This window comes from Pyricularia pennisetigena (genome assembly GCF_004337985.1).
Source record: "Pyricularia pennisetigena strain Br36 chromosome 7 map unlocalized Pyricularia_pennisetigena_Br36_Scf_8, whole genome shotgun sequence".
Lineage (NCBI taxonomy): Eukaryota > Fungi > Ascomycota > Sordariomycetes > Magnaporthales > Pyriculariaceae > Pyricularia > Pyricularia pennisetigena.
Genome location: NW_021940920.1, coordinates 867,068 through 884,936, shown reverse-complemented (window position 1 = coordinate 884,936; position 17,869 = coordinate 867,068). Strand labels below are relative to the sequence as shown.

The 17,869-nt window shown below is 50.8% G+C and overlaps 7 protein-coding genes across 7 annotated transcripts; 3 read left to right on the top strand and 4 right to left on the bottom strand.

Annotated features, from left to right (window-relative positions):
• Window positions 1-715: 715 nt before the first annotated feature.
• On the top strand, window positions 716-2,482 carry PpBr36_09378 (uncharacterized protein; the record flags this gene model as incomplete). Its single annotated transcript, XM_029896499.1, has 2 exons — window positions 716-731; window positions 825-2,482. The coding sequence occupies 2 exons, from the start codon at window positions 716-718 to the stop codon at window positions 2,480-2,482; spliced, it is 1,674 nt and encodes a 557-aa protein (XP_029744903.1).
• A 283-nt stretch (window positions 2,483-2,765) lies between these two features.
• PpBr36_09377 (uncharacterized protein) lies at window positions 2,766-3,321 on the bottom strand (the record flags this gene model as incomplete). The annotated part of the gene is made up of 2 exons (XM_029896498.1): window positions 2,766-3,065; window positions 3,184-3,321. 2 exons carry the CDS (start codon window positions 3,319-3,321, stop codon window positions 2,766-2,768), a joined length of 438 nt encoding a protein of 145 aa, XP_029744848.1.
• Window positions 3,322-3,398: 77 nt separating this feature from the next.
• On the bottom strand, window positions 3,399-4,124 carry PpBr36_09376 (uncharacterized protein; the record flags this gene model as incomplete). The annotated part of the gene is made up of 1 exon (XM_029896497.1): window positions 3,399-4,124. The coding sequence occupies one exon, from the start codon at window positions 4,122-4,124 to the stop codon at window positions 3,399-3,401; it is 726 nt and encodes a 241-aa protein (XP_029744849.1).
• Window positions 4,125-5,465: 1,341 nt separating this feature from the next.
• Window positions 5,466-6,956, top strand: PpBr36_09375 (uncharacterized protein; the record flags this gene model as incomplete). Its single annotated transcript, XM_029896496.1, has 4 exons — window positions 5,466-5,644; window positions 5,939-6,205; window positions 6,298-6,534; window positions 6,872-6,956. 4 exons carry the CDS (start codon window positions 5,466-5,468, stop codon window positions 6,954-6,956), a joined length of 768 nt encoding a protein of 255 aa, XP_029744850.1.
• Window positions 6,957-7,285: 329 nt separating this feature from the next.
• PpBr36_09374 (uncharacterized protein) lies at window positions 7,286-8,596 on the bottom strand (the record flags this gene model as incomplete). Its single annotated transcript, XM_029896495.1, has 4 exons — window positions 7,286-7,846; window positions 7,981-8,067; window positions 8,177-8,351; window positions 8,445-8,596. 4 exons carry the CDS (start codon window positions 8,594-8,596, stop codon window positions 7,286-7,288), a joined length of 975 nt encoding a protein of 324 aa, XP_029744851.1.
• A 5,723-nt stretch (window positions 8,597-14,319) lies between these two features.
• PpBr36_09373 (uncharacterized protein) lies at window positions 14,320-14,697 on the top strand (the record flags this gene model as incomplete). Its single annotated transcript, XM_029896494.1, has 2 exons — window positions 14,320-14,416; window positions 14,567-14,697. The coding sequence occupies 2 exons, from the start codon at window positions 14,320-14,322 to the stop codon at window positions 14,695-14,697; spliced, it is 228 nt and encodes a 75-aa protein (XP_029744845.1).
• Window positions 14,698-16,230: 1,533 nt separating this feature from the next.
• On the bottom strand, window positions 16,231-16,392 carry PpBr36_09372 (uncharacterized protein; the record flags this gene model as incomplete). Its single annotated transcript, XM_029896493.1, has 1 exon — window positions 16,231-16,392. The coding sequence occupies one exon, from the start codon at window positions 16,390-16,392 to the stop codon at window positions 16,231-16,233; it is 162 nt and encodes a 53-aa protein (XP_029744846.1).
• Between the last annotated feature and the right edge of the window lie 1,477 nt (window positions 16,393-17,869).

The following is a 17,869-nucleotide window of genomic DNA, read 5'->3' as shown; positions in this document are numbered from 1 at the left end:
TTCGTGGATATAGAAAAGACGATTCGGAGCCCCAATCGGTATCGAAGTTGACGTGGGAGGGATGTAGGCTGACCATCGTGAGTTGAAGTTGTGAGCTTGTTCCGTCTGTCGGCTTGACAAGGTCACCGCACCCCGAGATCCAGATTTCTCGAGATCGCCAGTGCCGCCGCTTGGGTACTTCTCGAGCTTCTTTCGTCCCCGGCAATAGATGGAGGCCAATGTGAATTGTTCAGCCGTGCTTTGGAGATAGTCTGTATCATGGGCGGGCAATACAGACAGGACAGGACGTCGTCACAGTTCGTGGGGATAGTGGGGCCATCACTGCGCTCCGGTTACATCAGCAAGCGGCGCAAGGCAGCCAGCGGAAAGGTTCGCAGTGACATGATTGGCTCGAGCTCCCTCGGACAGCTCCATCTTTCGTCAGCGCCTCAACACTGACCGACCCCACCAAATCGGCGGCGACTGGGCAGCGGGAGGTAGACAGTTTGACAGCTAAGAGCGGCTCATGCTTCTTCCCGTCTCAAACCGCCACCCTTCAAATTTCCATCAACTTCCGCGGCAAGCATTGCGAAGCTGTTGGCTGCCTAGTAGAGCTAGGATTACACAGCAGCAGTTTAAAAGACTGCACCCCCGTTCATTTCTTTCCTTTTTTTGTTTAGTCTGCCCCTCTTCCTCAGAAAGATAGTTCAAGTCGGGGTTGAGATATCTTGACACGATGTCGTCAATAAACAGTAAGTCAATCAGCATATTGATTCGAAACCCCTTACTGAGATTTTCCGTAATCCAGAATCAAGTGGCTAACAGGCAACTTCCTGGATTTGCAGTTGCCGTGTCCCACAAGGGCAAGAAGTACGATGTCGAAGTCGATACCGAATCCACCGGCGAGGTGTTCAAGTACCAGCTATTCAGTTTGACTGGCGTTGAACCCGAGCGACAGAGGATTCTCGTCAAGGGCGGTCAGCTTAAGGATGACACAGTTATGAGCTCTGTAGGCCTCAAGCCGGGGCAGACGATCATGATGATGGGCACACCCGGTGGTAGCGAGGTCCAACGCCCGGCGGGCAAGATCAAGTTTGTTGAGGACATGACCGAGGCCGAAGCTGCTCAACAGGAGGGTGCCACGCCGGCTGGCCTCGAGAACCTGGGAAACACTTGCTATCTCAACTCCACGCTACAGACACTACGTACCATTCCAGAGCTTCAGACCGCATTGTCAACGTACATGTTCAAGGAGGACCACAGCAATCGGATCCCCAACCTGGACCTTACCAATCAGCTCAGGAACTTGTACGAGGCGATGGGAAAGACGCAGTCCGGCTATGCACCGCACGCCTTCCTGAGTGCCCTGCGTACAGCGTTTCCTCAATTCGCCGAGCGGTCGAGACAGGGCCAAGGGTTCGCACAGCAGGATGCCGAGGAGGCCTGGTCGCAGATCCTTGCACAGCTGAGGCAGAAGCTCACGCGGGAAGGTTCGCAAGACCAAAAGACCATTTCTTTCATTGATGAGTACATGGCTGGCGAGTTTGAGAGCGTGCTGGAGTGCGACGATCCTGCTGCCCGCGAAATGGGAGAGCAGTCCGTCACCACACGAGAGCCGTTTCTCAAGCTAAACTGCCACATCGACAAGGATATCAACCACCTTCGCGACGGTATCCTCGCCTCTCTCACCGAGAAGATTGAGAAGAAGTCGGACACATTGGACAGGGAAGCTACTTACACTAAGCGGTCTAAGATCTCGCGGCTGCCCAAGTACCTGACCGTGCACTTTGTGCGTTTCTTCTGGAAACGAGATGTGCAGAAGAAGGCTAAAATCATGCGCAAGGTCACCTTCTCGCACGAGCTCGATATTGTCGAGTTCTGCACGGATGACCTGAAGAAGCTGCTCATCCCGGTGCGCGACAAGGTGCGCGAGATCCGCAAGGACGAGGAGGACATCGAACGTTCGCGCAAGCGGCGCAAGAAGAACCCGCTGCTGGACGGCGACGTCCCGGGATCGTCGGGAGCCAAGGAGGCGGACAAGAAGAAGGACGAGAAGAAGCCTGGAGCCGACGGAGACGTCGATATGGCGCTCGATGGTGAGACGTTCAAGACGGACGCCGAGATTGACGAAGAGAAGCAAGCGCAGCTCTTGCAGGCCAAGAAGGAGCTGCATGCTCTTGTGAACCAAGAATTGGCGGCAGACAAGGGCGCTAACCACTCGGGATTGTACGAGCTCCGCGGCGTGGTGACACACCAGGGCGCGAGTGCCGACAGCGGTCATTACACGGCGTACGTCAAGAAGACGGCTCCCGTGGACCCTCAGACGGGTAAGCCCAAGGGAGAAGAGGACGGCAAGTGGTGGTGGTTCAACGACGACAAGGTGTCAGAGGTGACAGCAGACAAGATCGATGGGCTAGCCGGTGGCGGCGAGTCTCACTCGGCCCTTATTCTGTTGTACCGGGCCATTCCGCTGCCATCGGCTGATGGAATCGATCAGGCGTAATCGGCTTTTGATACGGATTCCAGACCTGGGGAAGGTAACCACAAGTGGTTGATGGCCCGCTAACTTTGGAACACCTGGGGGAAAAATAGATAAAAAATAAAAAAAGTGCAGTCATATCTGAGGCGGGAGTTGGGCTGCGTTCTTTGGTTTTGTGTTTGGTAAACTTGGCAAAAGGCAAATAGATTCACGGCTTATAAGAGAGAAGAGAAAAAAAAAATAACCTGAGTTTGTTTGCATACTTATGTTCTTTGGGTATCCTACAAGCTGACTTAACATCCTTTGCCTATGAAAATGGCCACCACCTCGAGCCAGTTTTGTTTGCCCGATTATCATTATCAGTCTTCTCATCGACTTGACTGTTTTGCTCTGTAAATGTATTTGTGCTGTGCGCCGGCCTCGTGTCCGGCTTCACCTCGATATGTTGTCCACTGTGCTGCTCCTCCTGTTTTTTCTGGGCCATACGTTCGTGTAATCTGACCAGCTTTCGCTCAAAGGGAGCGCGCTGGTTAACAAGATATTGTCTGCGCTCCTCGAGCACGGCAATCTGCTCTTCTATGGAGGCTTCGACAAAGGCTTTTCGCTCCTGTTGTTTGTTTCGTTTAGGTATTGTCAGCAGATGGGTCTTGTACTAAACGGAGAAAATAAAAGTTTTCGGTACGGGAGGAAACCGAAGGGGAAAAAAAAAAAGAAGTCAAACTTACAGACTTGGCCTCGCCTTGGATCTTGAGCCCTGCGCCGTAGATGCTCCCGACAAAGACCGTGGCCGCCACGCCGCCCGTGACGATCAAGCGACGGACTTTTACGCGCGAGGCGTGTGCCGCCGCTGCCCGAGACGCCATTGAGTATTGGAGTTGTGGAGAGTTGTTTTTTTATTTTTCCTTTCCTTTTTGTTGTCTCTCTTTTTTCTCGGCTCAGCTCAATCCCACACCCCCTTCCAAATGATCTCGCTCTCGGTCACCCTCCTCTCGTGCCCAGACGGCCGAGGCTTGGGGGCAGAAGAAGCAGCACGTCCGGCACTTTGTCGACCACCGCCGGTGCTGGCGAAGCGGAGTCTGCGTTCGGGCGAGTCGAGGGACGCGGAGCGCGTCGTGGTGGTGGTGGTGGTGATGGTGGCGGTGCTGTCGACGGGCGCGGTGGTGGCGATCGGAGGTGTAGACAGCGAACGGGCCCCGGGAGTTGAGGGCGCGCGGCCGCGGCGGCGGGAGGCGGTGGTGGAGTTGGAGTGCCAGATGGCGGCCGTCGCGTCTCGCGATGTGCAATTGTGTTTTTGGTGGTTTTGTTGTCGTGTCTCCGATCTTGCCGGCGAGGGTGCGGCCGAGCTGTCTTTTTCCCAGGCCGCGATGGTGTCGGTCCGTGACGGCGGCGATGCTTTTTTCTTGGGGTACGACGCTAGCTCGATTGGCGACGGCAGGGGCTCCGACGCCGCTTGGGTGATGCCGGTGCTAGCGGTAGCGGTCTCAGCGGTGGGGCTCAGCGTTCGGCGGCGCAGCAGCACGTCGATTAGTAAGCGCCCAGTGGAGGCGGCGGCTTGGTAGTGGTGGTGCTGCTGCTGCTGCTTCTGCTGCTGCTCAGCCTGTTTTTCCACCGCCCACAGGCCGTCATGGCCGCTGTGGTGGTGATCTCCCGCGGCTGCGCAAATCATCGATTACGCGCATATAACGAAATCTTTCTTGACGTATTCTGGGTGGATTCCGCTTGTCGGGTGGAGGATCAAACAGATTTAAAAAAGAACAGGAGCCCGGATTTTGGTATGAATGCGTTCGTCTCCTAGTTTTCCTGCAGCACTTACAAGAGCGCAGCCTGTTCAATCTATGACAAGATTTCTCAACGACTCAGAACTCTCTTTTTTTAACCCGCTTGGACCGTAAACAATTAAGCAAGTCAATTTGCCAAGTTTTTTTTTTTTTTTTTTTTTTTTTTTTTTTTTTCTTTTTTTTTTTTCTGCACCACAGGGAACAACCTATATTTGTTCAGTGGCCTTGTCATCCATCACCCGCTTCACTTCATTTGGACTCGCTCGGGTGCCGAATCTTCCATTCCCTGTTCGTTATCGACCGTTTTATTGATCAAACAGGACCTTGACAAGTGTGAGTTTCAAAAGATTCTCCTTGGTGCGGATACGTTTTCCCTTGCTTGGGAGGCTCTGATTGGGGGGCTCAGGGGCGGGTTGGCCGGGGGGGCTTGGTACTCCCCATTGAGAGATTGTGGGGCTTGCAGGCGTCTTATTCCCTGTGCATGAAGCCTGAAACGGACTCGCATGCTAGGCTCCGGGGAGGGAGAGATAATGATCGAGAAGGGAAGGAAGTGGAATTGGACTTCCGTAAAAGTTCAGAGACACCCAGGCGCAACCAAAGCGTGGATATGCCTCTATGGCCCTGGGCTTGTGCATGCAAAGCACTCACTTTGTCGGGCCGTCTTCCTGTTGCTGACTTGGGAGATGGGGTTTAGTACAAGATTAGATCCAAGCTTTGATTGGATTGTACAGTCCAATCATCACTTGGTTGTTGATCGAGATTCAAGCATCAAGGGCTTGAAAATTGGACGATACGGTTAATGGTATGTCTGTTCGTCTTGTCCATGGTTCCTTTTTTATTGTTTTGTCGGTCTGATCGGGGCCGCCGATCTACCCATCCAAGCTCCCCAGATATGGGTTCGAGTAGACAGGTCAAGGAGGTCGCTGCCTCTTCAAAGTCGGGGGTTCGTCCTATCAGCTATCAAGCAAAACCTTGATCTTGAATGTCAACCAAAAAAGCGGCTTTGCTTGACTTCGGCAGTCATGCACTCAGGATCGGGTTTTCCCCAGGGGTCACCCCTTCAACCCGGTCCAGCATTACCGTTGTCCACTTTTCTGCCTCGTCACTGGCGATGATCTCCCGGCCCTTGGCCGACCTTGGCCAGATCTCGCAACTAAATATAACCTAGACTGCCATGATGTAGTATTTTATATTGAATAATAATAATTTTAACAACAACAACCTCGCAGATGTCAACGCCTCGCGTCTTCATCGTCCGCCACGGCGAGACGGAGTGGTCCCTTGACGGCCGCCACACTGGCTCCACGGATATCCCTCTGACGGCCAATGGCGAGAAGCGAGTGAGGGCTACTGGCCGGGCCATGGTTGGCAACGACCGCTTGATCGTGCCAAGGAAGCTTGCGCACATGTGAGTGAATCTGACTCTTTGCCACCTCGCTTGATGACAGTATGATTCACGCTGCATGGCATGAATTCCTGGCTTCTGCGGTGGCTGCTTGCATTAACACCCACGGTGTGGATGTTCGGCTTCGCATATGGCTACCTACTATCGTTTACGCTAAACGGTGGATCCATTGAAGCGCTTTCTTTGTATACAGGGCAACGTTCCGTTGACATTCTGTGTCTGCAAATATTGCACAAGTGTCAATTACTCCTCGTGCATGTGGGCCACTTTGCTAAAATCTCATCAAACGCATTACAGTTACGTATCTCCTCGCAAACGTGCCCAGCGCACTTTTGAGCTGCTTAACCTTGGCCTCAAAGACCCTCTTCCATGGGAGCCTCATGGCGAGCTTGACAAAGATCCTCGTGACTGCGATACGGCCAAGATCGAGGTCACCGAGGACATCCGCGAGTGGGACTATGGTGAGTACGAAGGCATCACCAGCCCAGAGATCAGGGAGATCCGTAAGAAGCAGGGGATCGAGGGGAGATGGGATATCTGGAGGGATGGGTGTCCTGGCGGAGAGTAAGTCTTTCCGCTGTTGTACCGTTTTCCGAGTCCGTTGTAAACAGAAAACACTGTATATCGCTGACCATCCTCCCTTGCGACACTAAAAGGAGCCCAGAGGACATAACCGCCCGGCTTGACCGTCTCATAGCCGACATCCGCGACAGGTTTCACGCGCCCGTCATGAACAAGGGAGCAGCGGACCCCAAGCAGCCCCAGCCAGCCGGCGACGTGCTCGTCGTGGCTCACGGTCACATTCTCCGGGCTTTCGCCATGCGCTGGGCCGGCAAGAGCCTACAGGATGGGCCGACTTTCATCCTAGAGGCTGGCGGTTTAGGCAGTCTCAGGTAAGTCTTGTTTGCTTAGTTTTGTGTGTTTACCCGCCGTAATGCTTTATTGGCTTTGAAGCTGGTTTTAGCGGTAGCAGGTGCATATCGCTACCACCAGCTGACTGTTGTTACATGTATCCATATATATACTCTGTTTTTTTTTTTTTTTTTTTTTTTTTTGAAAATACCATCTAGACCGATATTCTTTCACAAGGTTGGGGAGTGGTGAAAGCAGTTTGGGGGCCATTCGAGTTCTCTTTTTTTTTCCTATGTGGGCGTTATTTTCAAACTTCGGTCCCGGGGCGATGGGAAAGGAAGAAAAGGGTGTGAGACTAAATGCTGACATCAACATAAGCTATGAACACCACAACATATCTGAGCCTGCCATCCTGCTTGGCGGCGCCTTTGTGATTGACGTTCCGGAAGCGTCCAAAGACTAAGCTGGTATTTGATAACATGTTTGAAGTGGAGGGGGTGTGGGCGGATCGAGAGGGTCACGGTTTGGTTGATTTTTGACTACCCCAAATCAGGTTGTGGCGAGTATCTTTTATCTACCAATTGTTGTTTGACGCCGTCAGAATTTGGAACATATTCTATCAACTAATCACCCGAGGCGCTGTGCCGAGATGATGCGTGAGGATCGGCAACTCAACGCTGGTTAAATAATAGTTTAAAAATAACTCAAAGTCCTGATACTTTGTGATACTTTGCCCCCAAGGCCAGATCCATTAATGGCCAACCACTACTGTCGCTGCTCCCGTAACCGCAATCATAGAGAGGCTGCCGCCTTCTTTGTTCCCCTGGCAAAAAAGACGATAGGCTTGGGCTTGAAGGGCGACGGCATCTCCACACTGTCGACCACCTCAAAGGCAAAGTCGGCTCCAGCTCCCGCCTTCTCAAACATATCTTTGACCTCCTCTGGAGAGAAGCCGCTATGCGTAATGGTGGGCAGTACCTCCCAGTCCTCTTCCACCCCGTTCCCTGTTTGGTGCTTTGCATGTCCGTCCCCGTGGTCACCGTGACCGTGACCGTGACCGTGACCGTGATCGTGTCCATGGCCATGCCCATGGCCGCCATGATGGTGGTGGTTATGCTTGGCCCCTGAAATACCGGGAATCTCGTGCGTCAGCATATCGACGACGAAGAGCACGCCGCCAGGCCGCAGGCGCTCCACCAGCCTGGAGGCCACCTTCGCCGGGTCGTCCATGTGGTGCATCGCCATGCTGACGCAGGCCAGGTCGGCGTCCCGAAGAGAGGGGTCCGACAGCGCCGCGCCGTCGTCGTCTAGGATGTTGCCCTCGAAGGCGTCCATTTGCTGGGGGGTCAAGCCCTATATCGTTCCAGGAGTTTTGAAGCTCGTCAGCAGACTGCGCTTTTGTGCGTGTGTGTGTGTGTGTGTGTGTGTGTGTGCTTGTTTGTCCTCTCTAGCCTCGTGCAGGGGAAACGGAAAAGGGTGAAACTCACCTCGGCCCTTGCCCGAGCTTTGTACTGAGCCACCATGTTGGGTGACAAGTCTATGCCACGGGACTGGGTGACGTATGGGTACAGTGCCTACAATCAGAAGTTTTTTGTGTGTGAACGTTTTTTTTTTTTTTCCTGGTGCTTTTGGATCTCATTGAGAGTTGATCAGCCGCCTTCCCCTGGTTTTACTGTAACTTACCCTGGATATCGTCCCCGGACCACAGGCATAGTCGATCATCTTGACTGTTCTGTCCGACTCTCCGTCTTTTACCCAGTCCGCGCCGATGAAATCCCGTCCACCTTTGACGGCGGCAATCAGCTGAGCGATGGGTTTCTCCCACTTGGGGTCACTCTCGTAAGTGGCTGCCTTTTCGCTGTTTGGCATGTTCAATTTAGCAAACCATTCCAAGTCCCTTTTCGTGGCTCTCGTCGTCCGCTGACACATATGATTTTGGCGACTAACTTACTCCCAGTGCTTCTTGTTCGCGGCGGTGTTTTCGCTTATGGCTGCCATGATGGGGACGGTTGGTGTTTGAAGGCTGTAGGTGAAGAAGGGGTCGTGTTGAAACAGCGTTGTCTGTGAAATGTTGATTGCGCAGATGCCAGTTCCTCCGAGCATTTAAATGATTGGCTTGAATCTTTGATGTTGATGTGATGATCTGGGAATTCGATATTGTATCTTTCATTGAGTTGAGGCTGTCTACTTTTTATCTCATGTGCGGGAACTTCTCGGAAGCGGCCACTATTCCAGAGCACGAATTACTACTGCCTTAGAGGGGGACTTTTCGGAGACTTTCCTATGCACGAGCCGCACACATATTGTCACTCAATCTCACCGAGCTGTATTAAATAAAGTCACAGCTCAAAGCCCCCATTCACTTGAGTACGACATGACCTGGATTTCTCATGATACTGCCGACAGTCTGTCACTGACTGACTGCTTCAATGTATGAGATGAGAAGTGTAGATGTGGATTGAGTATTGCAAGCCAGGGTTAGGGGTACCCGGAAACTTAAATAAACAAGTCACGTGCCAATGGTGGTATGCTGCATGGTCCAGGTTTTTCACAGCAAACCTTATCTGTGCTGCGATGTTCCCGGAATCGAAATAAACTGCCGATTAACGAAAATACTATGGTAATGCACGGCGACTCTCTTTTGCCTGCTTACCGACAGATTACACACAGCCACTCATTACCACTACACTTGAGTATTTTTATCCGGCCAAGTGTTAACTACTTACCGCATGCAGCTGGACCCATGCGTCAATCAACACATGGACAGCGGCGGTCGCTGAGTTCAAGAAAGAAAGAATGATAAAAAAAAACCTTATTGAAATAAAAAAAAAAAAAAAAAAAAAAAAAAAAAATTTAAATTCAAATTAAAATAAACGCAGAGGGACAAAAAGGCAAAAATTTGGAAATGCAGACCCCGTTCGCCATTGGAACCAGATGCGAATCTCCGCTAAAAGAACCCTGCAAGATTTGTTGTTATCAACCTGGTCTACCAATCCTACCCTCGTTCTCCGCGCTTCCGCACACACCCCTCCTCAAATCGCTCAGGAACCATATGAAGAAGTAAACAATCACGTATACATGTACATACAAACAACCAACAACCTTGGCAAAACATTGGCTCATGCAAACCCCAATCCCACAGTGTCCGCCGATTAAGCGGTAAGAAAAAAAAAAAAAAAAAAAAAAAAAAAAAAAAAAAAAGAATAAAATAAAATAAAATAAAATAAAAAAATAAAAAAAATGGTAAAGAATTCAAAGTGAACTAACGGGCCGGAGGAAAACACCCCAGTGCCATTTCTTTTTTTTTTTCTTTTTTTGGTTTTCTTTCTGTCGATCCCAGCCAAATAAATATCTACGGGGGCAAGCGGGGAGGGATTAGCGACAAAAGACGGGCGGCACCGGCCCGGGCGCCGTCCGGACTGTTTTTTCTTTTCCTTGTGGGATCTAGGTTTTCATTTCTCCTCGGTCAAAGATCTGAGTTTAAGTACTATACAGTAGAAACATTGACAGAGCTATCAGAAGTAATCATGAAAAGGCAAGCAGAAAAGAGCGCAAATGAAAAAAAATAAATAAATAAATAAACACAAAAAAAGCCAACGCATGCATGACAAAAATAGGCCGGGCGGCAACGGTAAGAAACAAACAAGACAAGCGGCTAGGCTGGATCTCTCACCTGCTCTAAGTTATTTGTAGCGCACTGATCTGGACTGCGAATCATGGGCCTGGGCCTGACGGGTGCAAACATGGTGAGAAAGTGAGGCTGCATACCTACAGTACATGCATAGGGAGGTATCTGGATAAGCGTGCACAGCTAAGGTACTGCATTCCTGACATGGCCTTAGTAAGACTGAATCGGGCCATTCTGGTCTTCCACCTTTCCCCGTCACCCTCGGGTGGTTTTTATAGAAAAGCCGAAAACAAACACCACGAGGGACACGGGGTTTGCTAGCTTACAAGAGTTTCCAACAGATTCGTTTCTTTTTAGCGAGCGGGGGCTAGAAGACCTCGGCAGAAGAGATATTGTGTCTAGCTTCTGACTCTACTTAGTCTGACTACGCGCCCTTTCATGGCTATAATGGCAAGGTGGGCCAAGGACGACAAACAGTTGGAAAGATACCAATTAACAGTCTCAAAAAACCAAACAAACATGTTCGTTGCCCGCTCAAAGCACATTCCTAGCTTAGATGATTCCTGCGAATTCTAACTTTTTGGCCCCCATTGAGCCTCAGCACATCTCATCTTTGGCCCCCAGCCGAGGTCCAGTGTCCTTACAGACAGCAGTTGACCGTCAGTCTTACTCAGACCGCCAGAGCCTAATGATGTCTTCCAGCCTAAGTCTCTGTCCATCTATGTCCATTCCATACAAGACCCCCCCAGTGCGTTGGGCGTCAAGCCCACCAACCTCACGCCTCCCGGGAGCCTTCATGTGAGGCCTGTCAGCAATCATATGCTCGGATATGCCAGACGCACCCTCCCCTTCGAAGCGTGACGCCAGTTGTCTGTTGCCAGTGACATGTCTGAAGAAGGGATGTAGTTCACCGACCCAGAATAGGAAAAGCCGCGAGTCAGAATTCCTGCTCTGGGCCTGACACCTGCTTTCACCATTCCTTGGTGACTCGTCTTGAGCGTGTGTGGATGTACTGAACTAGCGCGCGAGATATCTACAGCCAGCAGGGGACTTTTGAGGGCGTACCATGAGATCGAAGGAGTACACTTCTAACGCTTTGGTCGCGCCCCAATGTCTGTCTGTGCCTCAGATCTAAGCCGCATGATATTCCCCACGACTTGAAGGGTTTGTTGAGGAGCTATGTGTTCCGGAGACGACAAGAAAAAAAAAAAAGAAAAATCAAAAAACCCCGATATGGCTGCGTTCATAGCTTTCCTGCCATCCTAGTCCACCGGCGAAATCAGAACATTGTTATGCTGAATATCAGAGGGTGACCTACTAGCATAGTTGCAGGTGCTGGATCTTGCGCCAAGGAAAAGGGGCTACGCACCGTTGAGAACCCAACATTTGCTTTGAAGGTCCTGACGTGCTTGTCGTACTCCCTCCAAAATGTACTCTCGCTGCTTCAGAGGGTAGTCGGGATCTTGCTCAAATCAACGAGAGCAAAGGTCTTTCTGTAGCCATGGTAAAACAAACATGTTCTCCTCTTGTCTGAAGTGGATATACGCTGGGAGGTTACGAGTCCCCCCGACATCGAGCAGTCCGTCGCATGAGGACGTCATGGAAAGCCTTTAGATGCACGCTTCACCGTGGATGGCTGACCGCCAGACCATGTAAGTTGGGTTTGGTTTTTCTTTGGCCAATGAGATTACCGAGACGAAAGAGTGAATTTCACTGCCAGAAATGCTAGAGCTAGGTTTTGGCCTCCTCTCAACGCTGCATGAGTCTCTCTTGGATGTCAAAGGGCCTGGGGCTGCCCAATATCATAACCTTACATCTCGACCTAACAGTGAAAAAAAAGTTCTATGGCTTTCAACTGATCTCCTAACAGAGCACCCAGAAATACATTCAAACTTGCGGCTCTGTTTCGGCAAAATATCAGGTACCGGGACCTAGAACTAGATCCAGTTTAACCTTTGTTGCCCTTACACCGGTGCGGCGACTGACACCCATGCTCTGCGGACCAGATAGTCCGACGTGGCGCGTCCAGGTTCCGCCAAGAACCCGACCTATTTCTTTTTATTTTGTTATTTTGTTTTTGTTTTTGTTTTTCGTACCAAAACTTGCGCGGATGATCCCGCTGCAGCTAAAATAACCTATTCGCATTATATCGCCCCATCGCACGATTGGGGGGGAGACCCTCGAAAACTAGCGCGATGACGGCCCACGATTCCTCTTATATGCTATCCAAGGGTTCGTAAAGCCACAGCCTCAACCAGGGAACCACAAGGAGCATCTCCCCTCAAATGATGAAGGAGGAAGGACTTTCCGCCTGAGCTGAAAAGGGCACATTAAACCATCCCCCCTGCAAAAGTTGCAATCCAGGCCAGATCTTTTTGTGCTTTTTACACAATCTCATGCACGGGAGCATAAAGCAAATATACAGGGTAGATGCCGTGGCTATCAGTGTAAATCCCCATGCCGGGAGCAAGCGGGAAGCTCCTCCCTTCCATAAGAAACCGGGGTATCGACCACTTCGAGGGAAAAAAAAAACACCTCAAGTACCGCTGGAAATTTACATGATCGAATCATAGAGCACCAGCCCTTCACTTCTCCACGACGGTTCTTGGCAGTGCATCATCGCCCGAGAAGATTTTGCTTTCTTTGATGTCCGAAGTGGAACAATCTTGTTGCCGGCCGGAAGCCCTTAACTCATTTCTCCCCACTCTTTCATGCGCCACCCGGAAAGACCCAAGACGTACATGGTCAATATGGAAAGGGTGCGCGCTCCTCTGCTTTCTCGCCTCCTTACACTATTGGGGGGTGGGCCAGGATTTGGCAGGCATGTTCGGAGCGTTTGGAACTTGCCCAGTTGCAAAAAAAGAATAATAATAAGAAAAAAAAAACAGCAACAAACAACAAACAGTCAAGGCAAAGCAGTAGGGCTGGCGTTTGTGGCTGATTTTGGGCTGGGCGGGGGAAAGGGAGGAAACTACACGGGCGGCCCATTGCTACTACTACTGTACACAAGAGACGGCACGGTCTTCCCGTTCCGCTCCATGTCCCACGGACGATGGCGTCCTCCCTTTACCTTTTAGGATAGATCCTGGGGGGAAACGAGTACGGAAGCGGTGAAGCTAAAAGATTGTTCGGAAAGCCGCAAAAGCCAACATAAACACGACAACAACAAAAAAAAGCGCCGAAGAGGTTGCTTGCTGATCTGGCTCGATGCTGGGGGGCAATGAACCACACCATAATATATTAAACCATGTAATTCTTTTTCTTGGGGCTTGCGAATCTTCTTCCTGACGGCTCAGATTTTGGGTGGCTTGCCCCCTTTTGTTTTCACCGCCACTGCTTCTATGCCGTCATGCCGCATCTCAGCAACCTTGGTTTGACAAGCCTCTCATAAGCTGCTTCCTCTTTATACCAAACCACCTCGCACGAAGCCACACACACCTTGGGAGGTGGCATCCATGGACATCTGCTTTAGGTAGTTTAAGCCGAGAATCGGCTGGTTTTGGGTGGTTGACAAGGAAGCATAAGTATAACAGTGGTCGCATCGCTGCTTCGGGAACGGGGTGGTAGGCTTCGGGAGTTGGCGGTTTGTATCGGACGGCATGCAATGCAGAGTCACCCTGTATACCATGTAATGAAACTTTCAAGTATGTAGGCCGCGCCCTCCAGTCACAACAAGCTGTCGGGCGATTGAAGCTTCGGCATACGCAAGAGGGCATCGGTGGCGCGGGCGGAGAAGTGGTGCAAAGGCGCTGGGTGACCCCCCAGTGAAGAGGCATGAACCACCAAAACGAGCCAACATAATAGAGGAGCGGAATGTAAGCAGGCGAGAGGCAAATGAAGCGGTGCCAGCGCATCTGGGTAGTATACACACCAAGTAGTGCATTATTGCCCAGCGACTATGTGTGACGAGCGCAACTCTTTTGCCTAATAGGNNNNATGCCACACTGATTGTTTGCTTTTTCAGCTTCTCGATCCTATTTCTTGGAGAAGGAGAGGAGAAATGACAAAAAAAAATCCCGGATTGGTTTTTGGTTGATTGCAACCCTCCCAATGGGCAACACCATCATAGGCGCCGCCTGCGTGAAGGTGACGCATAACTACAGCAGCAGCGGGAGCGAAGGGGGGAAAAAAATTACTACTGTGGTACTTGGCAAACCGAAAATCACTTTTTCGTTACCTCTACCAGGAAGAGATAAAAATGGATAGGGAATGGATGAGGCAGGAGGCTAATGCACTCTTGAGCAAAACGGGAAATGGGAGCGCGGCTGGCAGCATCCACACATGTTTGACACTTGGTCCGTCTCCTGGCGCCTGCTTGACAATATCAACTAACATCTTTGAAGGCATAAATCATATACACTATGAGCAAGCGTTTGTAAGCGACCGTCGGGATTTGGAGAGACGACGAGAAAATAAATTGAACAGGCGGAGAAATATTAGTCCAGATCAACTGTGCTCTCAGATGACCAGAAGTCGATGCAAGGGCGGGGCCTTATCGTGGCGTCAGACCATGTTCAACCTTTCGGGAGTCAGCACAATCTCGATAAATCCGGGGACTGGAGAAACGAAGGGGTAGCGAGAGTAAGAATGAGAATGGAGAGAGCAGAATGCCAAAGATAGGTCAGAGTAGACACAAGAGCGAACGTGGAGGGGCCACAAGGAAGAGGGGTGGGGAGGACAAGAAAAGGCGGTTGCCCATCCGCCCATACGCGCCCATACGCGCCCAGTACGCCGTGGGAGCGGCGGAGGACGGAGGATGAGAGGAGGACGGCAGTCTCACCCGCATCAAGCCAGCTGCAGGAAATATACAGCCCGCACCCTGCAACCTGCCGTCGACGAAAGCCTGCTTTTTTGTTTCATGCTGTGCTCCATCTGGTGCGTCCCCGGCGACTGTTTGCCATCACGAGGGACAGGAATGATAAAATTATGAGCATAGGTAGTAGGAGTAAAACATTTATTAAAAAGAAGAGAAACAAATAAAAAAAAATGCAAGGACAAAAAGAACAAAATGATGGCCGATGGATCGGAATGGGGGTGGTGCTAACGTGCTGACAGTGCAGCTCCTGCAGCGAGCTTTTGCATACTGCATGTTTGATTGCATTTGCGTCTCTGCCGCCCGTCGACCGTCTGTCAGCTATGACTGGCCAGCGCCGCCACACAAACGAACGAAAAAGTGAGATGGGGGAGCCTTTTCCCAAGCCCGTCCGCCCTCGCCATGCCGACCGAACCACTACTGTACGGTACTACCGCCGCCCTGTCTTTGTTGCTAGCGCACTTTTCTGCAGGCGCTGGACCGCGATTAGCCGGCTGCAGTCGATCGAATACTGTTGTCTTTTTGATTCTCACTCTGCCGGTTTTCAACGTCGCACTCGGCGACTTACAAGGGACGGAGCATGAATTTTATCTAGGTATGCACACACTCCATCCCACCACCGCAACGATCCGTCACCACCTACAAGCTGGGTTCAAGTCAGTTCATTCATTGGCCGAACGGACCCGGAGGCGGAAATGAAAAGAAGTATAAGCGCATATGTTTGCTAAGGCGAAAAGAGTGTACGGAGTATGACATCGCGTGCCAAGCAAAGGTGGCAACGAAAAGGATACCTAGAAGGAAAATAGAGCGCACTACCAGAAGTCGTCGGCACCCGCCCGACCCGGAAGAAGTTGCTCAAAAGACATGAGGCATGCTGGCCCTGTCGACGGAATTCGAGAATTTGCGCGATTCGCAAAACACGACAGTAAACACATGGAACGAAGGGGCTTTTTTTTTTTTTTTTTTTGTCTTGGCCTAGACTTGTTGTTTCTCCTCTTTCTCACTTTCTTTTGCATGTGGCTGCTTCCGCAAGTGGAATGCACGCTAATCGCAGCAGCTACAAATATCAGGGAAGATAATAAAGCCACCGGTGTAACACAGCCATCAGCCAGCCCCTTGCGATCGTTGGCCCTTTCCAAATAACTTGGGTAAACATGGGTAGATAAATTCTCATGTCATGTTCCCTTTGCACGGGAGTACCTGGAGATTCGATTCTAGATTCAGATATTATCGACTGACACGGATTTCTGGAATGACTCGGGGGTGCGCTTTCACTTTATCCAAGATCATCCCAACTTACCAACGTAAAAAGAACGGGCCAGGCGGGCAAAAAAGAACAGATTGGAACCAGGCGAAGGGAAAACACAAACCAAAGCAACAATGAGCGGGTGTCCGGAGATTTGCCGCATCCCATGTGGGCAGGTCGGGAACCGGAATGGGCCGCGCCTTCCCAGACATTGCCGTGTCCCCGTCTAATTCCAATCGTTCCAATCCTGGGTCTATCCTGGGTCCTTGATTCCAACTTTGAGAGGAGGGTCCAGTCCCCTCTCCATATTTTCTTTCTTTTTTTTTTTTCTCTTGCCTTTCGGCAAAGTTACTTTTTTTTTCTTCTTGTTTTATCTCATGCTTGTTGCGAATTCCGTTCTCACTGGGGACCATAAATTGATGCTGCGGTACTTTTGTAGCGAGAGTGGAGATTTTGCGCAATTTTCCCTCTCCCTTTCCCCCCCATCTGACCGGATATTCTGGCTGGCTGACTGGCTGGCTTGCTTGTTGGCTGGCTGAATGGGGGGTTTGGGAAGCCACCCAAAGGTATACGTCAGTATCCCACGATCATCCTAGCGGTAATTGAGCTGGTAACACGGTGCAGCAGGGAGGAAAAGAAAATCAAACGAAAAAAAAAAGAGAGGAAAAAGATCCGACGACGCGTTGCCATCATCCATCCCATCCCGAATCCCCCACATTTTCAATTGCACAACATTTCCTGTTGCGTTGCGAAAGCGAGCACGACATTGCAATGCAAGTGTGATGGGATGGCGATGCAGGGCAAAGAGGGCATGTTAGATAACAGGCCAATCGCTAGTTCAAACCAAAGAAGGCATTGGGCTTCCCGATGTTAATGAGGGTGGAGAGAAATAAAAAGAAAATGCCATGAATCAAAATGGCTATGCACGCTCACATCTCTTTCTCTCTCTCTGTCTATCCTACCCCCCGCCTTGATATCTATCAAATCTGCCGACTTTTGTGCATTGTTTGCGTGTTGCCCGACGGACAGCCACGGTCGAAATGGTTGGCACTTTAGTATTTTGATTAGTGCTACCCTATCAAAAAGCCTACCAGCCGTACCGCTTGCGTAAGGTTGTACGTCTCCACAACCAGGCGTCGGGTTTGTCAATACTCCCCGCCTCCCAGGGCTGGTCCTTGTCCCTTCTCCCCTTGTGGCACTCACACGCACGCTCACACCCCACCATCAAGCCGACCGACCGACCGTCACCAATCTCCAGAAAAGAAATAAAATAAAAAGCGGACCGGCGGACGGGAAGGGCCAGCGGAGGGGGAAAAAAAAAAAAAAAAAAAAATAAAATAAAAAGCGGACCGGCGGACGGGAAGGGCCAGCGGAGGGGGAAAAAAAAAAAAAAAAAAAGGACAACCAACCGTGTCGCCAGTTATGGAGATGCACTGTGTAAGCAGTGTTTATTTTTCACACGCCCCAAATCCACCTGGAATGGAACCCTTGGCGGGTTTGGGAATCGAGAGGGTCGGCGAAGGTGCGGCGAAGGGGAGGAGATCGCATGGTACGGTACGTGCTGGCATTACGATTCTCTTGGTGGGGAGCACAAGGAGGCAGGGAGGAATCCAGGTGAAGCACACAAGTGCCATGGGACTTGTTGGTTTGCCGGTTCGAATTGTTTGCTCACAATACCGTTAGTTTGGA